Below are 15,266 nucleotides of genomic sequence, written 5' to 3' on the forward strand. Positions count from 1 at the left end.
GCCACAGTAGCACTCTGATTGAGGTTGTAGAAACCAGTTAAAGATTCAGAACGTAACTTTATGCTCCGTAAAATGTTTTGCATTTAAAACGAGTAGTACCACTGTTTTGATTTGCTAGAGAAATGTCAATTCAGAAATTGTTTTGGATGTCTTTATGCTTGTGCTATTAGTGAAGGTTTATGATATCAAACTATTATATTTGTCAGACACAAATATAAGCAGTTGATCATTATTATACCAGTTGATTATTAATCCTAAATTATTCCCAGCTAAGTGTACATATGTATTTTAGTCCTTGGATTGGCCAATGAAACAAACTGCATTAAAAAAAGGTCAGTTTAATAAATATTTTTTTTTTTTTTTACAATTGTAACCGTAGGAAAGTACATAATCAAAATTGGCACAGTTGCTCAATAAAATCCAACAGAAAGTTGAAAACAATAAAGTTTGTAGCTTCACATTTAGTGAAGCCAAGTCTAATTAAAAAGAAATGTATTATTTATTGTATTTATTGCATTAATATTTATTACTTTTAAGGTATTCATATACATACACACACACACATATACACACACACACATACATATACATGCACACACATATGTATATATGTGTGTGTGTGTGTGTATGATAAATATGTATGTGTGTATATGTATGTGTGTGTATGCATATATTAACAATTGTTTGTTTAAACAATTCCAGTTGTTTGGAAAAAAAAGAGATGATAAACCATGAATACATTTTAAATAAAGCAATACATTTATTTTTAATTTTAGTTTGCTTCACTTATTGTAACAGTACTTTGAAATCTGTAATTTTTATAAGCATTTACAAATGAGGCTATGTGTTTTCCCATAGTTGTGACCACTAACGTAAATGTAATATATTAAACTAATTATAGACCCTTTAAACATTATATCCACCAAATGTGATAAATGTGTCAGTTTTGTATTTTGGAGCTTTGACACCGACGTTATCTTCCAAGGGGGCAAACAGTCCACGTGAACGTATTTTCAAGACCGTCTGCACTTATATTTATAGTTGACAACTCTGCGTGAAATATATCAACAACCCCCTTTTTTCAGACCCTTCCATCTGTAAACACAAATTCCAATCGCAAATGTAACTTGTGAAATTAAATGCGTTTTAAAAGTACAGTGCAAGTCATTCGGTAAGAAATGACACGGCAAAAAAGGCAACATGCCTCATCTTTAATGATCATTCACGATGAGTAATATCTGTGGATTACAGCCCTGCTGCCAGGACCATGAGAGGAAACAAGAGCCACGTTTGAGTCATAGATAAAGGCAATATAATGCATGATGATTTGTAATGGATACTTTTGGGAATCCTTCACACTTGCTCATAACCACCACAGGGAGTTAAGCACACGTCGTGCATTAAATGCGTGTGTAGGCAGTATGCTTCTCCCACAGTTCTGCTTTGCATGCTTTGTGTCTCTCAGAAAGGTTTTTTAAATGTTCAGCTATTTTTTTATTTCCTCTCAACTCATGCTGCACTGGATGTTTAAGATATACTTTGTTTCAAACCTTGTGTAACAATGGGTTTTCCACAGATTTTCCTAATGTAAATGTCATAATGGGTTCATAAAGGAATATTTGGACCTTGACTATGTAAGTGTTTCTGTCTCCCTGACGTCCAAGTTTTTAAATCTTTTCAGACGGTATCAGAAACTACAGAAGATAATGAAGCCCTGGTAAGCTGGATAAACCCCCCTGTCACTTACCCTCTAATCTCTGGGCCGAGTCTCTGCATGATCGGGCTCTGGCCTCAGTGCTCAAAACCAATCAAAGCGATGGGAACACAACTGCTGCAGTCACTACCATTTTTCTGATGGTTTTGTTTGGATGATTAATTCCATGTAACCAAATCAGCTGTCTTTCTTTCTTTTGCATGTGGTATTGGGCAACATTGGTGCTTTTGGGGAAGCTCTGCACTAATCACTTTTGGGAAACATTTTCAAGTTTTTGTTTTGTTTTTTTGTTCCCCACTCATCGACAATAAACTGCGCTCACATTTCCATATAATTGTAACATCAACTATTCCTCTTAACTCTTAAACTTAATCAAAACACTGCTTGTTTTTTCAAAATCCTTTTGCCCAGGATCCCTCTAAAATTGATTGTCAACCAGAAACTACTTTACTCAACACTAAATATCCCCTTGTGATATTTGATCATCCCTCAGTGCCACTGTAGACTTTTTCTTTTTTTTTTGGTAGGGTTTTGCCCAATTCCAGCTGCAAATACTTCCTGCTCCCAGTGATACATTTATGATTTGCTGTTCAAACTAATGTATTTTGTTATTATGAGGTCTAACTTATGCTGTATTAACTCCCTGCTATATAAATACTCAACACCAAGCTAAGTGCAGGCTACTTAAAGGGTTAGTTCACCCAAAAATGAAAATTATCCCATAATTTACTCACCCTCAAGCCATCCTAGGTGTATATGACTTTCTTCTTTAATAATAATAATAATAATAATAGCTTTATAATGGGAGTGAATGGTAACTGAGATTTTGAAGCCCAAAAAAGCACATCCATCCATCATAAAAGTAATCCATATGGCTCCAGTGGGTCAATAAAGGTCTTCTGAAGCGAAGCGATGCATTTGTGTAAGAAAAATATCCATATTTATAACCTCACCTATCAACTTCACTTATTAGAACTTCAAAATCACTTGCTTCCGTACGCGAGTCGAGTTCCGGCCGAAGAGTGACCTCTGATCTGACGCATGATGTATTGACTTTATTAACCCCCTGGACCCGAATGGATTATTTTTTATGATGGATGGATGCGCTTTTTTGGGCTTCAAAAAATCTCAGTTACTATTCACTCCCATTGTAAAGCTTGGAAGAAAGAAGAAAGTCATATACATCTAGGATGGCTTGAGGGTGAGCAAATTATGGGATAATTTTCATTTTTGGGTGAACTAACCCTTTAAGTAATTCCTGTTTCATTTCTGCCTTTTATGTTCTGTTATTTAAAAAATGTTATGTGGATTTATGTTTTTGTAACTTCAGATTTCTTGGCCTGAAGTTTTTTTGATTTTTGATATTTTTTTTTTTTCTCATAAGCTGGCTTTTTTGTAACTTTTTGTTCCACCTGTATTTTCGTTATGAGAAATAATGAAAAGGCATGAACAGAGGTATTTGTGATGATAGGGGGCAGTGTTATCATTTAAAGCCAAAAATCGGTGAAAAAAGCTGTGGCACATAGGGTGCTTCTCAAACAGAAGGCATGTCCTTCCTAGTCCTTCTGAGGTTTGTAGGTAAAAGTCCTCCTTAGCATTAAAAGTTAGAATAAGACAGTCTAGTAAGTGCACATGGCTACATAAATGTTTCTATCCCTGGGGTCACAACAGGAAAATGCAATTAAAATAATTATTTTAAATGTATTGTATATTATAAAACTTTATATTCTATTATAATATATATCTATTAATGCAATGACAACCATCTGTGGTCTCCTAGTGGTTTACATTACGCACAGTTTAGCATTATATGATTAATTTACAACAAAACGTATGAAAACAATCGCTTTATCTCCAAAATATATATTTTTTTGTCTTGAGAAATTGGACAAGCTCAGTGCCGATTCATTTTCTGCCAATTCTTCATTGTAAATTGTAATGTGTGCAGAGGATTGTGGACTGAAGGACACGAAGGATCACTTGATGCATCCTTCAAAACAGGCCGAATGAAGGTCGCAAAACGAAGGTTGCCTTTAAAGGATCCTTTAAATTGAGACGTCCTTTGACGGAGCTTGATGACATGTCAGCCGAGATATGCAAACCTTACTAGGACGCAGCTTTCTGATTGAGAAGCACCCATAATGAGGATTATAATTAGTTTTTAGCTAGACAATAATTGATTTAAAATAGGTCTTTTTTAAATTATTTTTTTACTCTCAACTAAGTAATTAAGTCCCTGTCTTATTACTTAAAGGAATATTTGAGGTGTAATACAAATTACGCTATTATCAACAGCATCAGTGACATGGTAGTATGACTAGAAGTGATGTTATTGTTTACTAAAACTACTAAAAAACATTTTTGTTAACCGATATATAGCTAAAGTCAAATATAATTATAAGATGGAAAAGCTTAAGAATAGCTGAAATAAAGTTGAAGTACGAAAATGACTAAAACTGCAATCAAATAAATTAAAGCTATATAGATATATAAACTATGACAAAATAAAATGAAAGTTAATTCAGAATATTAATAAATACAATAATAGTAAAATAAATTATAAAATAACCTGCTGTTCCACAAAAGTAAGAAAGTAATTCAGGTTTGGAACAAATAATGGCATAATGTTCATCTCTGGATGAACTATTCCTTTAAGTTGTATTTAACCTACAATATTCATTTGAAGACTATAATATTCTATTGTGTGTCCATTCATCATTACTATAATGTCCCAAACAAACTGCTGCATGATACCACTGAACATTTCTGCTAGTGTAATGCTACTGCTGCTGTACCTGCTGCCCTTCTGAAGGACAGGGACATCAGCTCGGCTCACTCCATGTCCTCCAGCTTCTTCTCACTCACTCTCGCTCTGTAAGGCTGAAGCTTAGCTGTTCTTTCAGTGCAGGTGAGCGGTAGAGACGTGGCTAGTGGCTGTTGTCTTGTCTTTTATAGCTTTGGTGACCTGCTCTCCTTTACACTGACGGCCTTCGTGGAGCTCATGGACCATGGCATTGTCTCCTGGGACACCTTCTCCGTGGCCTTCATCAAGAAGGTGCGTGGTCTGTGTGGGTCCTAACGCCCCAATATAGTCATGGGGACACTATGCTGTCAAAAAAATCTCTATCCTTCGGATGAGACGTTAAACGAGGTCCTGACTATCTGTGGTCATTAAAAATCCCAGGATGTCCTTTGAAAATACAGTAGGGGTTTAACACTGGCATCATAGCCTTATTTGCCCATTGGCCTCTGTCCATTTATCATGGCCTCCTACTCATCTCCATATATACTGATTGGCTTCATCACTCTGTCTCTTCTTCACCAATAAGCTGGTATGTGGTGGGCGTTCTGGCACAAAATGGCTGCCGTCGCATCATCTAGGTGGATGCTGCACATTGGTGGTGTTTGAGGAGATTTCCCCCCATTCCATGTAAACGCTATATAAATGTAACAAATTATTATTATTATTATTATTTTAAAGTCACAAGGGAGTATAACTTATGTATTTTATGTCGTTGGATAAAAAGTAAAAACATCTTGAGCTTGTGATCTTCAGGCATTTAACCTGATGGAACCAGAAGTGCAATTAACATAATACATAAACATAAATGTACATTATAAAATAAATAAAATTCACTTAGTTGTCACTGAGTTGGGGCTTCAGCTGAATATAATGCTCTATTTTGATGGAACTCTAGCTTTTAAACATTTAAAATCCGCATTTCTGTGCATTCAATTCTTTTTAACTTGTCAATTCATCCTTAGATTGCCAGTTATGTGTGTAAATCTGCCATGGACACTGCTGTACTCCAGAGGTCTCTAGCCATCCTGGAATCAATGGTCCTCAACAGTCAAGATCTCTACCAGAAGGTGGCTCAAGAAATCACCATTGGCCAGCTCATCCCTCATCTGCAAGGGTATGGAGCAGGGATGATTGATATCTCTTTGGCATTGTAGTTCTCATATTGTATTCAGTTTATTTAAAGAAAAAGTTAATCCATTTATTCTTACCCATTTGTCATTTATTCTTCTCCATATAATGAAAGCATGACTGTCAGGCTCCAAAAATTACAAAAATGCACCATTATTAGTGCATACAGCCAAGTTTGAATATGCACATCCGGGCGTCAAGCTTTTGGGGCTTTACAACCCTTCGTTACTGTATGCTTTTTTTTGTAAATGATGATCATTTTTGGTGAACTATACCTTTAATTGTTGCTCTCTTCATTTTTTTTTCCCCTTCTCTCTCTGGCAACAGGACGGATCAGGACATTCAGACTTACACTATCGCAGTGATTAATGCGTTGTTCCTCAAAGCCCCTGAGGAGAAGAGACAGGTACAGCACACACAAACCCATTTTCTGCTTTTTCCATTTGTTTGTTGTTGTATAGACCAAATAATGATAGTTTCTTCGTCAGGCAAGACGTGAGAAAATGTCACCCGAATGTCTTCCATGTTTGTCTAAATTATTGTTCTAACAAGCCACAACTTTCAATAGTGTCATACAACATTATTTCATGACAACTCTCGATATTGAATGTTATTGAATATGGCATATATTAATGTAATTTGGTCTTGGCGGACTAGATCTGCTATGCTACTGCTTCTGCTAATGATAATTATTATTGCTGCAGCAGAGCAAATATGGACTTGCTACAGCTAATAGATACAGAGACACGTTTCTGTGAGCATGTAAGATATGCTGCTGCTGCATAAATAGACCATCCTGTAGTAGATCTAGGCAGGTGGAGCGGGGGAGGTGGAGCAAACACTGAACCAGACTATTTAAATGTTGAGCAAGCAATCTCATTGGCTGCAACATCAGCAGAGGCCCACCAGCTTGGGCCGTGCGGTAATGATGTGAGTGCTTGCAGATTGCATGTAAAGAACCTTTCAGCCTGCGCCCTCTAGTGGTTCATGACTGAACTAGATACATTTTGTCCGTCGTTCGGTATTATCTTGGGTAGCTCCGCACACTGAAATCTCATTTGTCCAAATTCTTACTCCACATCACTGCATGTTAAACATCAAATATATAGTGATTGGCTAACATTTTGTCACTTCATGCAGCATTTTGGTTTCAGTGCAAACATAAAAATTGCTAGACATTGGAAAATCGGTTTGGACAAAGTGTAAGAGGTGCTGTTTGTGTAGTCATGCAAGTATGTCACTTAATTTGGCATAATTTTGTTATTTTGTACCTGTATGTGTGTGAGTGTCCGTTTGTGTGTTCGTTTTTCACCTCAGATCATTTCCTTTTCCTTTCCTCCACCCTTATTAAATGCCTGTTATTCTTAATAGCCAACTGAGTGGAAAGACAACAATCCTTAAAGGCGTGGTCACATTTACAAAATTTCTGCGAGTTTTCGTGTGTAAAATCCAGTATTTTCAATAGGAATCCACACGATCATGAATTTTGTCTGTGAGCGAAAGATTTCGCCACACAGATTTTGACGCCACGTTAACTGTCAGAGAGCTGCTTAGTTAGAAGGTGACTTCTGTGTGATCTGTGCTTCATACATTGCTACACTATTGACAATAAACAATGGACCTTTTTTGGGCCGTGAAGCTAATGTGACCGCACCTTAATACTCCACTTTTCTTTTTTGTAATCAGTACTCACAATGATGTAGTTTTTTAATTTGATTAACTGAAGTGAAGGAAAAATATTTTGTGAAAAATCAAACGTTAATAGTTAAAGCTGTTGTAAGCAATGCTAACCACCTTGCTAACTTCCCTAAACTAAGCCACTGAATTAGATCGCCCCTCATTTCTACGACCATACGCCCGCTCTCCTAAGATACGTCGAAGTCCGGACGTTAGCAGAACCTGAACGTGCAAAATGATTGACAGACAGTCAGACAGCGACTCCCAGTGTTCTGATTGGCTAACACATGGTGCCTGTTTACAGAGCCCCGTGCTGTGTAGTTTCTCAGGACACCTATTTTTGTGATATTTGTCAGGCAGTTGGACATTTTTTGTGTAGTACTAAAAAAATTGCTTACAGCAGCTTTAAGTAAGTGAGTGACTTAGGAGTCACAGCGGGCTCATGTAACTGCCTCATATCCTAAATGTCAATTTACAGTTTCTCCAGGTCTGTTTTGCTGACCTCTCATTTCTGTGCTACTAACAAAATGCCTCTGCTTTCTCTCTCGCTTCTTTTCTCTTCTCTTTTTCTGTCTCATTCTCTCATTATTTCCTCCCCTTGCTGTGCTCGTAATGGTAGTTTGATGAGGAAAATGTGAACATCCTCGATTGTCCTCTAACAGTAAGTGCTCTCTAGTTAAGGTGAACCCTCTGTAGGTGATTTTAACTGATGTTTGACTGAGCTGTTTTGTATGTTTTGTAGAGCTATATTAAAGAGGTTATTGAAGATGTGTGTGTGAATGTGTGAGATTTAAGGTGACTCAATGTTTTGTTTGATTGTAGGAGATGGCTCACATTCTAGCACAGAAGCAACTGCGCTCAATCATCCTCAGTGTAAGTGCACAGTATGCATACTACAAAAATAGTACAAGTAGTATGGCAGTATGCCAATCTGAACATAAATATCTCTCTCTGGTTCTGTTTTCCTGTAATTGATGCAAAAAAACATACTGGTAAAGTAGTAATTTGTTGTTAGTATTTAGAAGTAGTATAGGTATTAGCAGTAATAATAATAATAATAGTAATAATATATTCTTTAACCCTAATCCTAAATGACTGGAAAAGTCATTATACCATCTCCACAGCAGTCAAACGTTCTCCATCTGTCTAACATTCTCTTTCTCTCTCTTTCTCATTTGTCAGAATGTGATCAGGAGTAACAAACCCATAAATGATGAGATGGCACACCAGCTCTATGTGCTACAAGTCTTGACCTTTAACCTTTTGGAGGACCGCATGATGACGAAGATGGACCCTCAAGACCAGGTGAAACTCTATCACTGAACAGTTTTTACAGATGTAGTCAGACAACGTTCAGCCCTGCTTATTATATTGTTGCTTGCCAAATAAACAAATGGACATTACATGATTTATCAGAGCTGTGCAATAATATGGTTTCATACCTGTGTTTATGAAGGCTCAGAGGGACATCATCTTCGAGCTGCGCAGGATTGCTTTTGACGTTGAGTGCGAGTCCAACAACAGCGGCAGCATTGAGAAGCGCAAGTCCATGTACACGCGAGACTACAAAAAACTGGGCTTTATTGTAAGTTTTCATACATTCCATTGTTATACTCTTTGCTAGCTCTAAATTGACAGAACTGGAAAAAGATCTAAATGTTTTTCACTGTAGTCCTCGCTCATTTAATAAAGTCTGTGGTGAAGATACATTTCAGTATGTGGGTGCAAGAAAAGTCTCATTTAGGTGCAATCTCCAAAAATGGAATAAAGCCTCAATCAAATAGCTGGATGAAGAAATTCATGAACAATGACCTGGAATTGTTTATCTGAAGCTGTTTGTCCCCAAATAACATCACTATAATTGCAGTTCAAAGCATTGTCTGAAGCCATTGAGGCTCGGCTAAGCTCAGAACATTCAGAGCTCTTTTATCAAATTTGTTTGACACATTTCACTGCAACAAAATATCCAGCGCTTTCTCCTTTGCACATCAAACAGGGCACCTCATCAGACATGCCCAGATGCCAGAGCATGCCTGTCAATCTGTCATATTTTGACACTGTATTATTTTTTTTTCTCATGTGAGTTTGTCAGCCAGGTTTCAAGCGGCGACATCAAGGCCTGGGCAATATGAAGGAAATATGTATTAATTATTATTTTGATGGCAAATATTCAGATGATTATTATTTCATGTTTTGCTAGTTTTTCCCTCAAACTGTAATGCTGAAAATATAATTTGTGATAAATAAAAATAAATAAATTAGTATATTCAATTAATATATCAATTAGTTTGCTGTTAGTGAGCTGTGCAGAATGTGTTAAGACAACAGTGTTGCTAATGAGGGCTGTGTTCCAACTCTCTCAGGGCATTGTCACGTTGATGGATGGGAAATTGGTCTCCAGTGCCCTCGCCACAGACGTGTTTTTAAGTACTGTGCGCTGCCAGTGGACTTTGCCTCTGGCTGACTGTGTTCAGAATGGAATATTAGCGTCTTGCATTCTCCATACTGTGCATTATATACTGTATGCTATGCACTGTATAACTTAAATAAACTACTGCTCAAAAGCTTAGGGTCGGTATATAACAATATAACAATATTTTGTAACATTTTAAATGTCTACTATTTCAAATAAATGCTGTTCTTTTGAATTTTGAATGATCATGGTTTCCTCAAGCAGTATGTATAAGTATAATAATATTATATAATAATAGGAAATATTTATTGAGCACCAAATCAGCATATTAGAATGATTTCTGAAGGATCATGAGATGCAGAAGACTGGAGTAATGACGCTGGAAATTCAGCTTTAAAGTAGAACACAGTAATTTCAAATTTCACAATATAAATGTTTTTACTATATTTTTGATTAAATAAATACAGTCTCGGTGAGCAGAAGTGACTTCTTTTAAAATCTGACCCCTTACCGAACTTTTGGCATCCCGCTGCTTCCATTGAATGGAAAAGAGTAGTGTGAACATCGTTCCAAATTGTTCTTTTTGTGTTCCATGGAAAAAAGAAAGTTAGTTTATAACAACATGACATCAGAGACTGTAAATTATAATTTTGGGATTAGCTATTCCTTTTGCTTCATTTAAAGTGCTATTAACTAATGATTTAAGAAGAGGGTGCAAAAAACATTGATGCTACTTGCAGTTCATTTGAAATGTAATATTGCATTGTGGGATACAGAATTTGGTTCTGGTTACATACTGATTTTTTTATTCCATACATGCAAAAATTGGCATTTTTGCACAGTACACATACTCCAAACTGTAAATCTACAAAGTTAGAATGCCCTTCCAAACGTTCCTTCTGTCTCTGTTTCACTGTCTGTGAGTAATCAACCATGTTTTTACTCTGTGGTTCCTCTATTCAGCGCCACAGACTCACCAGGGTCCATCCAAAAGCAAACACAGCATAATTGGCAAACCCTAAATCCAGTCAGGCAGCCACAGAGCCCTCATCCTCAAAGCCAGCCATCTCACATTCTCTGAAAAGCGCAGATTATTTTGAAGTAGACGGTCGAGCAGAGGGAGCCGATATCGCAGTCGTAGCATTTGCAGAGAGCTTGCTGGGCCTTTGTCATCCACCGGGGATATACAGGCCTGTTTCTGAATCACAGACTGGAACCAATGTAACACTTCTCTTATCTCGACTCAACTACTCAAAATGCAATACGAGACTCTGCGTGATTACGATGCGAGTCATGGAGTCAAGGCTAGTGTGTGTGTGTATCCTCTCGATCATGCTTGTGTTTGTGTGTGTTTGTGCAGAATCATGTGAATCCTGCGGTGGACTTCACTCAGATTCCTCCTGGGATGCTGGCTCTGGATAACATGCTCTATTTCGCCAGGCATCATCAGGATGCTTATATCAGGGTAAGACATGCTCACTTTACATAGGTGCGGAAACAATTTTCTTATTTTAAACGCATATTTATTTCTAATCTGTTTTATTTATAAACTGACTAGTGCTCAATTATCACCTCTAAAGCAAAGTGTTACCTCACCAATGCTGACCTGAGTCATGCATTTACATTAAGATTTTACTAATTTAAGACCTATTAAAATTATTAAGATTTTTGTTATACCAATTAATACATTTTAAGACTTTTTATGACCTTAAATATCATTAACTTGTTTTTTTAAGGACCTTCTAGAATTTTTTTTGTTGTTATTCGTACATGTGCTCTTAAATGCATTTTACAGTTTGCACCCATATTTTTAGTCGCAACTGATTGCACTTGCACTTTCGAGCCCTGTCTCCCCTAAAATCCATCATCCATCCCTCTATTCATACTCATAGACTCGGTAAGGAAAGTGAATTTGGGATTGAATGAGGACATTCCTTGTCTCCTCATATTACTCTTTAACTGAACTATTCCACTTCACTGCCCTCTGTAACAGCGTGCTGTGATTCTGCAGCTCATCGCTGTTTTCACACTCAAGCGATACCCTAAAATACACTCAGTACTCCATATACACCCCAGTGCCCAAACACTTAGCAGTATAAAGACCATTTTTGTGGGCCCCCCTCATCTGGGACTGACAGCAATTCCTCCCACACTGAAATACAGCTTAAAAACTTGCTTGGTGTTATTTTTGTTATTTCTAGCAATTAACAGTAAATAAACATCCAAATTAAAGAGAGAGTTCACCAAAAAATTTAAATCATGTACTCACTCTCATGTCGTTCTGAACCTGTAGGACTTTCTTGCTTCTGTCAAACAAAACAAGTTGTTTTCAAGAATTGTTTTGTCCGTACTTTGTCAGTGTGGTCCAAAACAACATAAAGAAAAATTAAGACTTTTTTTGGGGTGAACTATCCATTTAAATAGTCAAAATGTATAAATAAAATAAAAATAACTGTGTCAGAATGAGAAACAAGATTGTGTCTGGGGTTGCAAATTTAGCCTAAACTATTAGCTTACTTTAATCTATTACTCGGTAGGGTCTAGCATCATTCTGACCAAATGTTGGTTTGTAGTTATGGATGGATTAATGGATAAATGTGAATTTCCCATAAATTAAATATTAGTTTGATCATTTTTCTTATATTAACTCTTTCCCCCCCAGCGTTTCTTAAAGTTGCCAGCCAGCGCCAGCATTTTAGATAATTTTCACAAAACTTTCATTGCCCCCAGAATATTTAGTTGTATGAATATCTGAACATGCAATATATTAACAGAAAGAAAATAACATTTTCTTTAGAAAAAATACATGCATTCTTTTTTTTATTTTTTTTATTGAATGTGTATAACTTTTATTGAGGGGGAAAAAAGCAACATTTTGAACAAAAAGCTGAGAAAATCGCATTTTTGTCAAAGACTACTCGGATTCAGAGCGATGATCAAAACGTAGGCAGAGTAGATCGAGTCCATAAGTCCATCAACACCCCCCAAAAAACAGTAGCTGAAAAGTACCCAGTTGACTTACTATTTTCAGCGTGATTCTGAAGTGCACAGCTGATGGACACTTTACTATCCCATGAGGCCACAGGAGAGGATTTGTGAATGGCAGTGAAGCGACGCAACTGACGCTGTAGGTCATGTGGCAGCGATAATGGCGGATTTAATACGTCTGAATTTCATTAATAATACCTATATTTATAGTATATAGAAAGTACTTTTCTCAAAGTCTCAAAGTAAGTTCATATTCAAATGTAGTACCTACTCAAGACGGTATGCAATTTCAGACGCTGCTATGGATTGCCAGAAAATTCTATCAGTGGCGGGGAAGCATTGTGTCATAAATAACGGAAAATTCCGTCAATGGCGGGGAAAGAGTTAACTTGTTGTATAAAGGCGAGTGGCTACATAAAAAAGAATTACACGTTTTTTTTCATGGATGTCACAATTTTAATAAATATAAAAAAACAATTTAAATTGGGGAAATCATTGGTAACCAGGTTGCACACAAAAATGAAAAGTAATTTATGCAACTTTTTTCTACAAAGCATTTTGCTTTAACAAATTAAAAGACCAAATTGACATTGCTGCCCTTTAATTCTTTGTGTATATTACAGATTGTACTGGAAAACAGCAGTCGTGAGGATAAACACGAGTGTCCATTTGGTCGCAGTAGTATTGAACTGACGAAGATGCTGTGTGAGATTCTCAAAGTCGGAGAACTTCGTAAGTGTCTTCTTATTTACCATTGACACGTGCCAGATGTCTTTCAGTTTCTTTATTGAAAGAATCATTTTTGTCATTGTTTTGTCTTTGTCTTTATTCCGCACGTTGAGACTGAACATTTACAAGCAGTGAAGATAAAAGGCAACATTAGACTTTATAATTGTAGAGGAGTTCATAAATTAATGAAGTTAAGAGCCTAATGTCTGCCCTCTACCAGTGTCTGAGCTTTTAAGACTTGCTTTTATGTCTCAAGTTGAGGCTGCAACATGTTCAAGTTGACCTGAGCTAATGCATGAGGATTGAGTCTAGTCAGAGAGACAGAGAGAGAGACAGAGAGAGAGACAGAGAGAGAGACAGAGAGAGAGAGAGACAGAGAGAGAGACAGAGAGAGAGACAGAGAGAGAGACAGAGAGAGAGAGAGACAGAGAGAGAGAGAGAGAGAATATATGGAGGTGAACATTCTGCTTATCGATTCATGTGTGCGCATTTTGGTGTGGTTTTAAACCATTCAAGCGCAAGAAGAAGCGTAAGAACACAATTTGGGAATCTAATGGAAAATAAAACCATAAATCCACTCACTCTAAATACATTTATTTTCTAGTGATATTTTATTTGGATAAGAGTTTCTGCCCCCACATCCGTAAATTCTACCTCAGGGCCGGTATAAGACAAAGAGTCTCCTTTTCATCCTTCTCTGGAGTGGTTGAGAAATCACAAAGAATTGTAAATCCGTTGCTATATTCAGTCACGCACCATTTAATGTGGCACAGTTGGAGTGATCCATCACATTTATTAAGCACAATATTGAGAGAGTAATGAGCAGCCAGCAAAGCATTTTATTGTTTAAAAACTCCATTTGGTATTCTGATTCAAATTAGCAGAAAAGAGCACAACCTCACTGAGAGCTTTTGGGCGTTATTGAACGGTAAGTATATTCTCAGTGGAGATTGCTCCACCATCCTGTCATCGGAAACTTAATTAACTGAACTTGCTGAGAAAGCTTAATGTAACTCCTCATTTAAAAAGTAATGCGTGTCTTTTAAAGCAAGGGCTGTGGGAGGACACTGCTGTTTTAACTAGGAGAAGAACACTTTCACATAAGTGAAGTTCCCATTTGGCAGATACTTTTGTTCAAAGTAATTTATGATGCACTTACAGACTCAGGGTAGATTCTATGTTTGAGTTGACATGGCAGTGAAAGATGTAGAATTGCTTGTTTTGATTTTTGTGAATGTTAAAGGGATAGTTCACTTTGAAATAAAATTTTGGTATGTTTTAGCTTACCTCAAGGGCATCCAAGATGTAGGTGTCTTTTTCCGCAGTAGTTTCAATTTTGATATTTTGATATTGAACTGCAGTAGCCAAGGCGACATCTAGTGTATATATCTATACCCGCCCGCGCTCTCAGATCACTTGGACGTGGCTGTGTACAAGAGGTAACAACGATATAAATACTGTTCGTTTTCTCACACAAACCGCTCGTTTCGTGTCTTAGGCCATCAATGTCTACTTACGATGGGGAATTGTTTAATTTGGACGATGGGGAATTGTTTTAATTTGGACTCTGTGCATGCTCTTTGAGGCGGTGACCATAGACCTGCATTATATGACTGACAGACAAGAACGGTTTGACCTAAAAATATCAAAATTGAAACTACTGCGGAAAAAAAGACACCTACATCTTGGATGCCCTTGAGGTAAGCTAAAACATACCATAATTTAATTTCAAAGTGAACTATCCCTTTAAAGGGGCGCATATCTTTAACCACTATGCCATACTACTCACTATACTCTTCTCATTTGAAGTTTTA

The 15,266-nt window shown here is 36.9% G+C and overlaps 1 protein-coding gene across 3 annotated transcripts in view; it reads left to right on the forward strand.

Moving 5' to 3' along the window:
* Positions 1-15,266, forward strand: part of elmo1 (engulfment and cell motility 1 (ced-12 homolog, C. elegans)) — an 87,698-nt gene that overhangs the window by 42,863 nt on the left and 29,569 nt on the right. For 2 of the 3 annotated variants that reach the window (XM_082187063.1, XM_082187062.1), the window contains exons 7-15: positions 1,682-1,717; positions 4,670-4,769; positions 5,480-5,631; positions 5,973-6,051; positions 8,145-8,195; positions 8,505-8,627; positions 8,779-8,907; positions 11,096-11,200; positions 13,347-13,455. In XM_082187063.1, coding sequence (XP_082043189.1) covers positions 1,682-1,717; positions 4,670-4,769; positions 5,480-5,631; positions 5,973-6,051; positions 8,145-8,195; positions 8,505-8,627; positions 8,779-8,907; positions 11,096-11,200; positions 13,347-13,455 — 884 coding nt within the window. The remainder of the gene's footprint in view (positions 1-1,681; positions 1,718-4,669; positions 4,770-5,479; positions 5,632-5,972; positions 6,052-8,144; positions 8,196-8,504; positions 8,628-8,778; positions 8,908-11,095; positions 11,201-13,346; positions 13,456-15,266) is intronic. The other variant, XM_082187064.1, reaches the window with a different exon arrangement.

The sequence above is a fragment of the Leuciscus leuciscus genome (genome assembly GCF_965113295.1).
Source record: "Leuciscus leuciscus genome assembly, chromosome: 12".
Taxonomy (NCBI): Eukaryota; Metazoa; Chordata; class Actinopteri; order Cypriniformes; family Leuciscidae; genus Leuciscus; species Leuciscus leuciscus.